Source organism: Heterocephalus glaber, unplaced genomic scaffold (assembly GCF_053883595.1).
Source record: "Heterocephalus glaber isolate CG9 unplaced genomic scaffold, H.glaber_assembly_v1.0 deba00000347, whole genome shotgun sequence".
NCBI lineage: Eukaryota > Metazoa > Chordata > Mammalia > Rodentia > Bathyergidae > Heterocephalus > Heterocephalus glaber.
The window spans coordinates 12,262,275-12,277,186 of record NW_028258143.1 but is presented as its reverse complement, the minus strand read 5'-3'; the positions used below and the strand labels follow the sequence as shown (position 1 = coordinate 12,277,186).

The window sequence follows — 14,912 nt, the reverse complement described above, 5'->3', positions numbered from 1 at the left end:
AACAAAAAAACGTAATTAAGCCAGGTGTGACGGTGCACCCCTATACTTCCTACTAATTGGAAGGCTTGAGCAGGAGGATTGGAGCTACAGGTGAAGGAATCTGACCACCATCATCTCCCACTCCCTGTGCTCTGTACATCTGCTAAGGATGTATAATAATGGGCTGATAAGGCCCAGTGAGCACCCCCATAACTCCCCTTGTTACTCAGCCCTGCTCTTGACAAGCAACCTCAACTCCTTGTATGTTCCCAAGCCTTGTCCCCCGCAGGTAGCCACAACTTTTCACTGAACTCTTCCCCTCAAAAGTCCTATTTTGACTTTTTTCTTTCACAGCTCCAGTTTATGCACATGACCCTATGAAAGAATTTATATCCTGTACGAGAGTTACCCAGTCTGATCTCAGTGCTGGGAGTGGCCCCTCTCAAGTTTGTTCTAAAATAAACCTGTCCTGTTGAGCTCCTACGTTTGTTCTCTTCCTTTTTTCCTAACAGGCCAGCCAAGGCAATTTAGTGAGATGCTATCTCAAAACTAAAAAGGGCTGAGGGTGTAGCTCAGTGTTAAGAGTCTTTGCCTATTTTGCACCAGGCCCTAGGTTCAATCCCCAGTACCACAAATAATAATTTCATAAAACTTTTTTTTTTCCAGTACCGGGATCAACTCAGGGCCTTGCGTTTGCGAGGCAGGCATGGCACCACTGAGCTAAATCCCCAACCATCCTAAAACTTTTAAAAATATGCTTTGGTGATTGAAATAATCCCATTTTGACCATATGCTCATTTGATGCTCTTAGATGAGAATAAATTAAAAGAAGATAGTTGCTCCGTACTATTGTAGTTTAGATTTTCTTCAAGAAATTTAAATCTTTTGGAAATCTATCATTCAGTAAAGCAGTCAGTGAACCTTTGGAACAGTCAACAGCTGCAGTGGTCTATTCCAAAGGCATTCTCTTGGTTAAATTGGCCTTTTATTTTGGAAAGTACTGTAGATCAAACAGAGCCTCACACATGCTAGGCAAGCTCTTTACCACTAAGCTACATCCATGGCCCTTTTTTCTTTCTTTTTTTTAGATGGCCTTGCTAGGTTGCCCAGGCTGGCCTCAGACTTGTGGTCCTCCTACTTCAGCTGAGATTATAGGCATGCACCTGTGTACCTGGCTTAATTGGCTATCTTTTAATAATTTTGAAACCAAAATGACTACCAGGTTATTTTTCAGATGACTATGGGATAAAATACTTAACGTTTATTTTAATATATCATTTCAAAATAATAATCTCTCCATCTGGATTTCCTTTCTCCTGCCTTCAGAATACATGGAGATCTCAGGCCGGGGATTTAGCTCAGTGGTGCCTTCACTTGCCTTGCAAGCACAAGGTCCTGAGTTCAATCCTCGGTACCAAAAAAAATAAATACATGGTGATCTCTTCAAAAATCATTTGCTTGCCATCTGGCCAGTTTCTTTTCTTTTCTTCTTTCCCCCCCAGTACTGGGGATTGATCCCAAAGCCTTCACACTGAACCACGGCCCCAGCCCATTTTATTTTTTGAGACAAGATCACACTAAGTCACTAAATTGCCCAGGGTATGCTCAAATGTGCAGTCTTTCTGCCTCAGCCTCCAAGAGTGCTCAGAATATAAGCATGTACCACCACACCAGCTATCCTACTTTATCCCTGCAAATGTCCATAATGTGAACCCTGTGAGATTTTTGTTTGGTTAGTTTTTTTGGTGATGTTTCAGATCAATTTCAGGGCTTTGTGCATGCTAAGAACATGCTCTACCACTAAAGAGAATCCTCAACTCTACTTCTTTCCCCTAACATTTGTTATCCCCTAAATCCTTACAATTTGGCCTACTGCTCTATAGAAATCATCCTCTTGAAATTAACCAAATCTAGTGAACTCATCTTCCTTGTCATCTGTAGTATTTGAAATGCTCACTATTCCCTCCTATCTGAAACTGTCTCTGTTGGAACTTACTGGAAACTTGTTCTCTTGATTTTCCACCTTGGGGCAACTCCTCTCATTCCATCTTTTCCTTTGTCCGTCTCTTTTTCCAGTTACATGCTAGATTTGATTGTATGTGTATTATTTTTCTCCTTGCACATTTTCAAAAATATTTTTCTCAGCCTTTAATTTTTTTCAAGACTATAACGACATTGTAATGATTTTATTGTTAGCTGGTGTTGGAAGTTAAACTCAAGGCCCTGTGGCTGCTAACCAAACTCTACCAGTGAGCTATACTCCTATTCCTTATAAGAATGTTTAACTGCACACCTTTTTTTTTTTTTTCTTTTTTGTAAGGTAATGTCTCACTAAGTTGCCCAGCCTGGCCTCAACTCATGATCCTCCTGCCTCAGCCTCCCTCCTGAGTGTTGGGACTACAGGCTGTAGTACCGCATCAGGTTTGTACCTCCAATCTAATTGCTTTCTGGAGTTCCAAATGTCTCCTTAGACAAGTGGCAAGGGCCTTTTCAATTTCCTTTCCCTACTGCTCTCACAGCTATTTCTCCCATTATCCACACTCAAAACCATGAAATCCTGTTATGCTTCTCCATTACCAAGTCCTAATTCACCTTCTTTTGAAATGTTCTGGGATCCTCTTTACATTCTCACTGCTTCTGCCATCAAAGTCTAAATTCTTGATTCCTACCTTGCTTTCTAGTCTCAAGCAGAGTCCATTTCTGGCCCTTCAGCACACTGCCATCTGACCTGCCATCCAACGTACTGCCTCAGCGTCAGGTGAGATGCAAGAGTCTTTAGGGTCTTTGCTGTAGAATTTCAAGAGGTGATTATATGTGCGTGCGTGTGCGTGCGTGTGTGTGTGTGTGTGTCACTAATTAATTGAAGTGTGTTAATGTTCTTCCTAATGATTATTAACTACAGAGTCCTACTTGTGTGCCTCATAGACTGCTAAGCAATTTATATATGCCATTTCACTTAACCTTCATAATTCTGTTTATTAGTGGTATAAGTTCTGTATTGCTTTGTTTATGATGCAAAGGTTCAAAAGGAGAGCCATAAACAATTCCACTCTTTCTCTTTAAAGCTGTATTTGTCTATGTAATGATAACTTGAAAGAAAATGAGAATAATCAAGTGGTTTCTAGCTGTGAGAAAAAAACAGGTAATTGTTAAACTCACAGCAAAGCAACTACAGTAATTTTAGAGCTAAGACAAATCACATCGAGTACTGCTCCATGTGATGTCCCTAATGCCATTATGTCCCTTTTGTGGTTTGTTGGGGTTTTGTTTTTTGTTTTTTTTCAGGAAGGTTGGCAGTTCTGTACCTGGGGCTCTGTTCATAAAATCCACACTGAGACACCTAAGGTCTTTCTGCATTTAGCAGTGCCCAGAACTAGACTCCTGGAGTTCATATTCCACCCATGGTTCACGTGTTCATCCTAAAATCAATCAGGGCAGACTGATATGTGTGCTGGGAGAGCGAGACAGAGGGACACACTTCCTAGCAGACAAGGAGAACTGTGGATTCTGAGATTTAATCAGAAAGACAAAATGAACCCCTTGGCAGTTAGGGTATAGGTGTCATATGTGCTTGTTAAAAGGATAAGCACTAGAATTTTTCATCTAAGGATAAGAAAGCATGCTTTCTTGGAAGACAGGAAATTGAATATGAGTCTCAGCCTTACCTGTATTACAACTAAATGTTGAGCCTCACTAGGTGGGTGATTTTAGGATGCTCTGCATCATCCTAGTTGTAATGGATGAGTTCCAGCTTCATACTCCCATTGATACATAAGTAGGTCTTTAGCAAATTTTGCAAACCCACTGGTTTGGAGAATTATTGTCAGGACCTGACAGCATACTTAATTGAGCCAATTTCTCCCTGAAGCACTGCCCCCTATACTTGATACAACAACAATCACCCAATGCAATTAGTCATGATTACTTTCAGCACAAAAATCACTCCCTAATTGATTATGTAACTGAAACAGCATTTAATGGGCCACAAATTGCAAAGGGAATGTCAGCTGCTCGGACTCAGGAATTCTCCTCTTCCTGTTTTCTGTTTCTTACCTGGTTAGGCACATGCGCACAAAGTCTGCTGCATTTTCTGAGAAGTGGTCTGGCAAAGGAGGCATCAGTCCTCGATGTGCTCCAATATAAAACATGGCTGCCATCCTGTCCATGGAAGCCAGTGGGGGCTTCCCTGTGGCCATCTCAAACACAGTGCAACCAATGCTCCAGATATCTGATTTCCTTCCATAGCCAGACTCATTGATGACTTCTGGGGCCATCCAATATGGAGTTCCATGCATGGACTTCAGCATGTCACTGTGAGTGCCATTTAAGCCTGCCCAGGCCAAACGCTTGGCACAGCCAAAATCAATCAGTTTTATTATTCCAGTTGGCATTAGCATAACATTATTTCCTTTGATATCTCGATGTACCACACAGTTCTCATGGAGATATGCAACACCTTGAATAATTTGTTTTGTATATTTACAAAATACCATCTCAGGCAGTGGCCCAAAACGGTTTATAATACTAGAGATTGAGCCACCAGGAACAAACTCCATGAAAATGCTTACAATATTCTCTTCCAAGTATGTCCCCAAATAGGCCACAATGTTGACATGTTTCAGTGCTTTGAGCAAATCCACTTCTTCCTGTAGTTTCTGGTATTCCTTTTCAGTAGCCAATTTATCAGAGGTGTCCAAAGCTACTTGTTTTACAGCTATTAGCTGCCCTTGGCTAGTGAGACCACAATATACCTAGAAACAAACAAATACCTTATTATTAAATTTAATGATATCATAGCACATTTACAAAATGCTTCATGTCACATTTGACTTTCCCTTCTTCCAAACACTTGATACATTCTCATCTACATGCAAAATTTTGAAGCAAATTTTGGAGCCAAGATGGGAGTGAGCAAGCAGTATGGTAAGTGGGTATCATACTGGCTTGGAGTTGAGTAGCTGGATTGATTACAATCCTGACTTTACCTTTCCCCAACTATATAACTTTGTATACGTTGTGTAAGTTTTTTGACTTCAGTTTTTCTTGTCAGTAAAACTGATACAACCTTTTTTTTTTTTTTCTCGACAAGGCAAAGTTTTTACTTCTGCAGAAGGCTGCATGCACTCTAGGGCAAGGCAGAAAGCACACCAAGCTGCTGCAGCAGCTCCTTATATATCCATGGGGGTAGCTGACCTCCCCACTGGCTGGTTCAAAGGTTCACAATTTACCCTGACTGTCTAGTTTATGTGGCAAGGGGTACAGGCTGAAGGGTTGCTGGGCAGAGTAGCTGAGGGCGTCTGAGGGCACAGGGAATTGAAAGTCTTTGGCATAAGGTGTTCCAGGTTCCTTATAACTGCAACAACTGCAACTCTGGTGTATGAGGTGGAGGAGGGCAACCTAGGGGGAAACAAAGTTTAAAACGTAGGCAGTCCTGTTTATATCCCTTGATCGAAAAGACAAGGTCGCAGTTTCCCACAGTTGGAAGCCAGCCTGGACTGCATAGTGAGTTCAAGACCAGCCTGGACTAGAGACCCTGTCTCAAAAAACAAGAATGAAAGAAAAACGAAGGAAGGAAGGAAGGAAGGAAGGCAGGCAGGCCCGGGGATGTAGCTCAGCGGCACAGCGCCTGTCCGGCAAGCGCAAGGCCCCGAGTTAGATTCTCGGTACAAAAAAAAAAAATCAAGGGCTTCGGTGTGGCTTACTGGTAGAGCTCTTGCCTAGCATGTGTGTAGCCCTGGGTTCCAGTCCCAGTACTACAAGGAAAAAAAGACTCAAAGATCCAACTATAACCAACACACTTTGTTTAGTCTCTTCTTTTTTGGTACCGGGAATCAAACTCGGGACCTCGCACTTGCGTGGCAGGCGGCAGAACCACTGAGCTAAATCCCCAGCTAAACACACTTAGTTTGAACATCCACATGTACTGAACCATGTAACGTGTTTACCTTCTTAAACACTAACATAAGTGCACCAAAATCAATGAGAAGCAAAATTCTTGAACAAGTACCAGTAACCAGTAACGCTCAGCACCAGTAACAGGGTGAGAAGTCAGAAGAGGACAGTGGGGATAAGGATTACAGAGCTTCTCTAAAAAGAATTTTCCTGAGTGGTGGGAGCAGGTTCCTTCCACTTCATTGTCTTACATTCAAACCAAACACCTCAGGGCGAGTACAGGCCTATAATGATACAGGGAATGCTGGGGCTCGGGGGCTCTCACTACAGCGCTGGGCGCCCAGACTGTGGACCCGAAGCAGTGTGCAGCCTCCACGAGTTTTCTCAACGTGAGAGGGTTCCTGCCTACCTCGCAGGTAAAGCTTATTCCCCGTAATCGGATCCCCTGTACACAAAGCCTAGTGGGAGCCGGGGAAACTCAGGCTTGGCCACTCACCCAGCGGCAAATATCGCCCCCTCCTTGCCCGGCCCTCCCCAGCCCACCTTTTTCTTTCTAGCTTTCTCCAAACCTGCTAGAGCTGGGCCGATATAACCATTTTTGCCTCATATATTTCTATAATGATTACATCAGATTGTGGTTTTTAAAAACCCCTCACTGAATAAATGAAATAAGGATAGGTCAGTTCTAAAGCTTCCTGGAGAAAGGAGGCAAGTCCTGGCAGGAGGCAATCCTCCTGATGTTATCTAGATGATTTGGTGCCTTCCACCTGACCCAAGGATTAAAGTATGGCCAACTGGGCATACTGGGCATGACCAGTTAATCATAGAGATCCTAAGACTCACCAGGGACCAATCAGATCATGCTATCTTCAATTCTTCTGACATGAAATCAAGAAGGGGTATTTTTGTTTTGTTTTTTGTTTTTGCGGTACCAGGGATCGAATTCAGGACCTTGTGGTTGTGAGGCAGGCAGTGGCACCACTGAGCTAAATCCACAGTCCTTCAAGTAGGTTTTTGATAGGATGACGTCGATCTAACTGACATCAGAATGGAGAGAGACCAAAGATGGCCACCATTAACTTTATGGCTACTACACATGTAAGCTCTTTCAAGTGGTCTGCTCTGACCCTGCAGAGCGTATTTCTTTTCCTACCTTTAATAAATGTAAAACCTTGCTCCATTTTGCACATGTCTTGACCAATTCCTTGTTCAGGACAACAAGAATCTGGAAAAAAATCTCTAGAAGAGGCCCACGGCACCCCATTCCTGCAATGTTCCCAACTGGCAACTGCAAAGATTTTTATCTTATTTGGAGCATCAGTCTTTTCTTTACTCACCTATGTAAATACTATCAAAACTACTAAGACTTTAGATTGCCTTTTACACAATTTGCAAAACACAAGGTACAACTTTTGGTTTTGCCACCTGGAAATGATTCTCCCAACTTCCAGTAACATTGAGCCACTGAAGGAACAGGTTTTTTCCCACTAGATTTGAACCGGGAATAATGAGAGGCAAGAAATGCAATGGTCATTAAACCACTGTGTGAAGCCTGAAAACAAGAGCCAGATGGGGATAAAGAAATAGTGATGATATGGTTTGATCCCGGAAACCACTTGTGCCCAGAGCCAGACCAACTCCATACCTTTTAGCTGCATAAAACAATAAACATGTTTTCCTTCAAGCCAGTTAGTTTTGGGTTTTCTGTTATTTCCAACTGAAAGAACTTTATGTAAGAGTGTGGGCAGAAGGAGTGCAGAGAGGACAGCTAGGGAAAAGAAAAGTCAAGGAGGGCTGGGAGTTCTGATTGAACTTACTGTGCCATAGGCTCCCTTCCCAAGGATCTCACCCTTGGTCCACAAGATAGATTCTTCATGATTTAAGCTCTTTTCAGAAAACATCCTCTTTTCATTTGAAGTCAGAAATTTCTCCTCACTGTCATATATCTTAAACCCATTACTATACCTCTGGAAAAATGAGACAAAAGGAAAGATCAGCATTAAACTGAGTCATTGGAATGGAGAGTACAGTAGTCTTCCTTTCAAATGTACCTGTCCATGGCTATTCTTACTGTTCATAGGTAACTTCTGGACCCCCAGATTTCCCAAAAATGACCACATAACCAGTACTCGGTTAATAACAGCTTCTCTAAATTCTGTCCCCATTTCCAACTTAGGACCAATTAAAGAATGTCGACTATGTTTCTCTCACTAATCTCATAGAATGCCACACCTCTAGTTAAGCAAATGACTTCCCCACACCAATGGTCTCCTTTTCCCCATCATAAATCCTTCCCACCCCTCTGCCTGCCTTTATGTCCCTACCAAATGCAAGTGGAGGTGGTTGAAGCAACCTCTGAATAGTCATTTCCTGTTCTTCATTTATTTCCATAAGATATACATACAATCAAACACATATACATACAGTGGACCCTAAAGTTGGATCCGACTTGGGTTAATTAGGTTAGTGGAAGATTCACCTGCCTCTTATTATCTATAGCATGTACCCAGGTAAACATCCAGATCTCAGCTGTACTGACTTACAACCAACTTGAATTACAACCAGCCCTCTGGAACTCATTAAGTTCGTAAGTCAAGGGTCCACTGTATAAGCATATATATATATATGAGAAAACATGTACATTTACAAAACAGATCACAAACAGTTTCTCTCTCACACACACACACATACACACATGCACACACACAGACCCATAACAAAGAATTTAATCTTCATCAAAACTGACTGAAGATCCAAAATCCTGAAGACCTTTGCTACTCTGAAGAGAATGTGCAGGCCAGCAGAATCAACTTTCTAGACCTACAGAATCTCAAGTCCCAGACAAACTGAATCAACATCTACATTTTAATAGGATCCCCAAGAAATTCATGTTCTGTCTTAGTTACTTCCCTTGTTGCTGGGACAAAATACCTGACACCTATAACTTATTTTGGCTCATGTTTCAGCCCATAGTCTACTGGCTCCAAGGCATGGTAGAGGGGCAAGGTGGAGGAGAGCTCTCAGCCCATGGTGGTAGGGAAGCAGACAGAATCAAGGGACAAGCTGGGGAGGGAGATAAACCCTTCCAGGCCATGCCCCCAGTGACCCATATCCTCCAACCAAAAGCAAGCTATATAGTGCTACCAACCCATAGTCCAATCACCTTACACACACACACACACACACACACACACACACACACACACACTAGGTTTTGGGAGCCATTTTCAATCTAAATCATAACATGTTCACAGGAAACCTTGAGAAGCACTTCCCTGGAAGTCAAGAAAAAAGTATACCTTTGAAGAATTTCCTCATTGACACTATGGGAACATATTTGTACCTACAGGATTTATAGTGCTATTATAAAGCATTACAATGATGTAATATAATGAGCATTACAATGATGTATTACAATGAGCCTCACTCAAATGTAAGTTCTCAATAAACCGAGCTACGGTGTATTTATTTACTTTGTATCTGATGAAATGTAATCAAAAATAGGTGAATGTTTAAATTTATTACAAAGTCACATTGCTATTAATCCCCCTCAAAATACTCCCCCTCACTTCAAACACACCTGCCTCATCCTTCTTGCCAGTTTAGTCACAATGTCTTTTACTGTAATAAATTTTAAAAATTTAAATATTCACTGTATATTTTGATCACACCTGGTTTCGTGTTTAATAAATAACATTTCAGCTTAACTTGCTATTTCTGTCCTTAAAATTTGAGCAGAATAGGAAAATCATGTGCTCAGGGTATACTAAAACAAACCACAACTATGTGTTGATTTTTTTTCCATTCTATTCTCATTCCCATGCCAAACAAAATGCTTTAAATTTTTTTTCAGGAGTTTTGCTTATGCTTCCTTGAGAGCAATAGCTGAGTTCTATACACCACTATCTTCCTTGTTCTTAGCTCAGTGCCAGAAACATAGTAGGTATCAATATTTTTGTGCTAACGTAGTCAATCATCTGAGACCAAATGCTCAAGTGCAGGGAATCTTTGAGAAATGTTCATTTCATGTCTTCATATGAAATGGTGAGCTACTTCACAGGCCATAGTCATTTCTTTCCATCTTACACAACACCTAAAACACATCTGTAGTAATGCTTTGCTGATCTATTTACTAATCATGAAAAAGTATCTGCTCTGAAAATGTTATCAATGAATAAAATAACGACCTATTTAAGTAAATAGTTTTGCCAAATTAATTTACCCCAAGTGATTTCATTCCAGTGTTAAACTAATTAAATCCCAGAAGTAAGGCCACATACAGAAAATATCTTTCTGGGGGACCTGGATTCCAACTTTGTGATCAAACAATGAGACCTTGAAAAAACTACTTAATTATTTAGAGTTTATGATTGTCTCTGAGGTCCCTTCCCATCCCAATGAATCTAGGATTCTAATTATACCAACCTGTATTGTGATATTTGTCATCTCTCTGTCCAGTTCTTTTGTGGCATTTCCTCTCCTTCGGAGGACAAGATTTAGGTTTTCAGGATCTGTTTCATTTGCCATTATTTGGCAAGAGTTGTAATCTTTCTCATCAAGAGCTAATAGTTCTGCAGCTAGACAACCTAATAGTTCATCTGTCAACTCTTCATTCTTTACAGAATCCAGAATTTCTTGGGAAATTGAATTTGTATCCTTTAAAGTTTTTCTTAATGTTTGAAATGTTATTGACTTACTTGTTAAACTATCATGATCCAAAGAATGTGCCCAATATCGATATGTTTGGGAAGATGTGCTTTCTTGTTTCTCTTGGAAAGAGAAACTTGCAAGTGTTTTAGGCTTATCTAAAACATTATCAAACTCTAGATAATTCAGTAACATTTGGCTGGCATTTATTTTATCCAGAGGTGTTGTACTTTGCTTTTCTGGCAGTACATGCTTAATAGAACTCTTCTCAGTGGGCATGGCCCAGCTGTTTTTTAAAGGAACAAATGGAGCCTGATGATGTAGCTCTTCAAGTTCTTGCAGATCTCTAAGGCTCGTGGTGAGTATTTGATGGTTAGAAATGTCTCCTTCATTGGTAGACTCTTCCATGGAAATTTCTTCAACAATGGATAAACCTGAAACAGGAATGAATTTGTTCTGTTCAGTGGACTTCTCAAGAGTCTGGGACAAGTTTATGGGCTGAACTTGGTCTTTGGGAGAGAGAAAGTCATTTCCTGAAGATTTTATCTGCCAGCCTGCTTCTGAAATACCATTATTATTTTCAATGTCTTGTAGGTTTCTACCTACAGCCTTACAACCCTTCCCTTTAGAAATTAAACATTTGTGCTTCTGTTTAAGAGAAACTGAAGGCTTGGGGGGTTTAATATGTGGTCTTTTTTGAGAAAGTCTTGTTCTGCTGTTGCTGCTCCTCTCATTGTGTGAAGATTGACATTTATTGGTTATACATCTGCCTGATGGAGCTGAATATATCTCAGAGTAAAATTTGTTTTCATGTTGTTCAGCCTGTCTCATGTGACAATAAACAGGGGTCCCAAACATTTCATATATTCCAGGTCCATTAGCAGTTGAATTGATTTCTTTGAACATGTCACTATACTTAAGATCTAAGTAATGTAGTCTTGGCTCTGTTGGTTGAGCAGAGAGAAGAACACATGGCTTTTTTATTCCTGAATTTTTACAGATGCAAGGAAATGATTGCTTTTTAGGTTTCTGAGTTCGGAAAGTTGATTGCTTCTTTTCCATCTGTGGTGTTCTCCTTTGAAACTTCAGTGATTGCTGAGGCCTGGGATCAACAAGCTCCAAAGCAGGGAAAACTTGAGTTTTTATGCTAGTTTTATGCATACTTGGCTTAATGGAAGCTTGAATGGAAATCATGAAATTCTGAGCTGTCCTGTTACTTGTATTGGTCTTTGAATCCAGTTTACTTCTATGGATATTCATCTTATGTTTGTCATTTCCTTGGTGTGCAAGTATGTTGAAGTTACTGTTATGAATGGTGGTCTTTCTTTTTTGGAGGGTTGGTTTGACTATGGCTGGTTCCTGGGGGGTTCCATCTCCAGGGACGGTGATGTCAACAAGAGGCATCTTCTCATTCATTTCTGTTTTGCTTCCTTCTGCTATAGATAGTTTCACATTTGTCTCCATATCGCTATGACCTTCTAGGAGCTTTTCAGTGGGGCCATCAGAGATTACATTTGACAAGCTTTTAAGTTCAGTAAACTCTTCTAAAATGTTGGGCTCTGTGGCTTCACCTTTATACAATGAAGAGCTTTTTGAATCAATGGTATCATTTTTAATCTCTTCATTCTCAGCTAGAGTTGCTACTGAATGTTGGGCTTCTTGGAGCTTGCTTGGAAAGGTACATACAATTTCTGAATCTTGTTCATACTTTCTGGCTGCTGAATCTTGTTTCTTTCTTGATAAAAGATATTGGGAGTTCTCTTCTGCTTTTCTAATATCACTACCATAATATTCAATATCCTCTCCCCTACCTATAAGAATATTGCCTTCCTTAAAAGTCTCAAAGAACACAAAAGACTGCCTTTTATCAAAGCAAGAGATTTCAGTTTTGTCCAATTCTTCTGTTTCCTTGGATCTCCAATTCTCCTCTACCTCCAGGTGTTGTCTGTGATGGTTACCATTCCAAAAAGAACACATGTTTCTTGACCAAATATAGCTACCAGAAGTCCTGAGATTCTGATCCATTGAGCCCTTCAATGAGGCTTCTTGTGATGGACTAACTGAGAGCTTAGATATAGAGGATGTGAAGCTTGAAATATTTCTTTCTCTCTCCCTTAGAAACTTGTGACTTTTGGGGATAGTGAGGACATCAGATCTCATGGGCAAGAGTGACAGTGGTGGCAGAGGTAACTAAAAGGAAAGAGAGAAAAAGGGGAGAATGAACATAAAAATATCATGTTACCTGGTTTAAAGTCATTTGAAGAGATTGTAATATTCTCTTAAGGAAGGACTTTAAAGTACAAAGCTATCCTAGAGATAAAAAAAATTTTAAAAACTAAAATCTCCATGGTAGAACATGAACTTATTGTGTACAAGGCCCTGGGTTATATCACCAGCACCAAAAAGAAAAACAATACAAAACAACTAAAATCTCATACCCAGTAGTTTTTTTAGAACCATGACAAAACAATACTTTCAAAAATGAGAAATAAGCACTCATGGTTAACTAGCCATGATCCAAAAAAATCTACATCTAGACATATAATAGTTAAGGTCCCAGAAACCCAACAGAAAAACAAAATCCTACAAGCAGTTAAAGAAAAGAAACAAATCACCTACAAAGGAAAGCCCATCAGAATCACAGCAGACTTCTCAACACAAACCCTCCAATCAAGGAGAGCCTGGAGTGAAGTATTTCAAGCCCTAAAAGAAAATAACTTCCAACCTAGACTGTTGTATCCTGCAAAACTATCTTTCAAAATTAATGGGGAAATTAGATACTTCCATGACAAAGAACACCTGAGAAATTTCATGAACACCAAACCAGCACTCCAAACAATTATAAACAATATCCTAGAAAAAAGCAATGAAGGCCACAACTCTGTGAGGCCCAGCAGAGGGAATCCACCAGGCAAGGTAAGACACTAAAGGGAAAGGGGGAAAAAATAAGAAATAAAAGAGCCAACAAAAGTAAAACATCATGACAAGGATAAATTAATATCTATCAATTATAACCCTCAATGTTAATGGCCTCAATTCACCAATCAAAAGAAATAGACTGGCAGAATGGATGAAAAAGGAAAATGCAACAATAGGCTGTATACAAGAAAAACACCTAACTCAAAAAGAAACTCATAGACTAAAAGTAAAAGGATGGAAAACAGTTCTCCATGCCACAGGAACCCAGAAGAAAGCAGGGGTAGCAATCTTATTTGCAGACAAGGTAGATTTCAAACCAAAACTAATTAAGAGAGACAAAGATGGTCACTACATTCTTGTGAAGGGAACAATCCAAGATGAAGAGATGACAATCCTAAATATATATGCACCAAAATGAATGCTCCCAACTATACAAAACAAATATTAATAGACATGAAAAACCAAATAAACACTAACGCAATTGTAGTGGGGGACCTCAATACCCCACTATCACAAATAGATCATCTAGACAAAAAGTTAACAAGGAAATTCTAGAACTGAACCAAGCTATTGAACAAATGGACTTAATAGATGTTTACAGAGTGTTCCACTCCACAAAATCGGAATACACATTCTTTTCAGCTGCACACAGGTCATTCTCCAGAAAGACCACATGCTAGCTCATAGGACATGTCTAAGTAAATGTAAAAGAATAGAAGTTACCCCCTGTATATTATCAGACCATAGTGCAATAAAATTGGAGATCAATAACATAAGAAACCCTAAAACCCCAACAAACACATGGAAACTGAATAACACCCTCTTGAACAACCAGTGGGTCACAGAAGTAATTAAAGAAGAAATTAAACAGTTTCCACAAGTAAATGAAAATGCCAGTACAACATACAGGAATCCATGGGACACAATGAAAGCAGTTCTAGAGGGAAATTCATAGTAGTAAATGCCCATATTAGGAAAACAGAAAACTCAGATAAATAACCTAATGCAGAACCTCAAGCTCCTAGAAAAAGAAGAGCATAAGAAATCCAAAGCTCGTATAAGAGAGGAAATTATAAAGATCAGGGCAGAAATCAATGCAATGGAGACTAAAAGAACAATACATAAAATCAATGAATCAAAGAGTTGGTTTTTTGAAAGAATAAATAAAATCAATAAACCTTTAGCCAACCTTATCAAAAAAAGGAAAGAAAAGGCACAAATACATGCAATTAAGAATGAAAAAGGTGAAGCCACAACAGATCCAACAGAAATCCAGAGGATCATCAATACCTACTTCGAGAACCTCTACTCCAATAAAATGGAAAACACAGACGAAATGGCCAGATTCCTAGATACATACAAATTGCCAAAGTTAAATGAAGAAGATATAGAAATTCTAAACACCCCAATTACAATGAGTGAAATTGAAAATGTAATAAAATATTTACCAACAAAGAAAAGCCCAGGTCCAGATG

At 39.8% G+C, this 14,912-nt stretch overlaps 1 protein-coding gene across 1 annotated transcript in view; it reads right to left on the bottom strand.

Annotated features, from left to right (window-relative positions):
- Window positions 1-14,912, bottom strand: part of Map3k19 (mitogen-activated protein kinase kinase kinase 19) — a 73,503-nt gene that overhangs the window by 5,201 nt on the left and 53,390 nt on the right. Inside the window, exons 11-13 of the mRNA XM_004836108.3 lie at window positions 10,297-12,708; window positions 7,689-7,838; window positions 4,033-4,730 (exon numbers count right to left, since the gene is read on the bottom strand). Coding sequence (XP_004836165.2) covers window positions 4,033-4,730; window positions 7,689-7,838; window positions 10,297-12,708 — 3,260 coding nt within the window. The remainder of the gene's footprint in view (window positions 1-4,032; window positions 4,731-7,688; window positions 7,839-10,296; window positions 12,709-14,912) is intronic.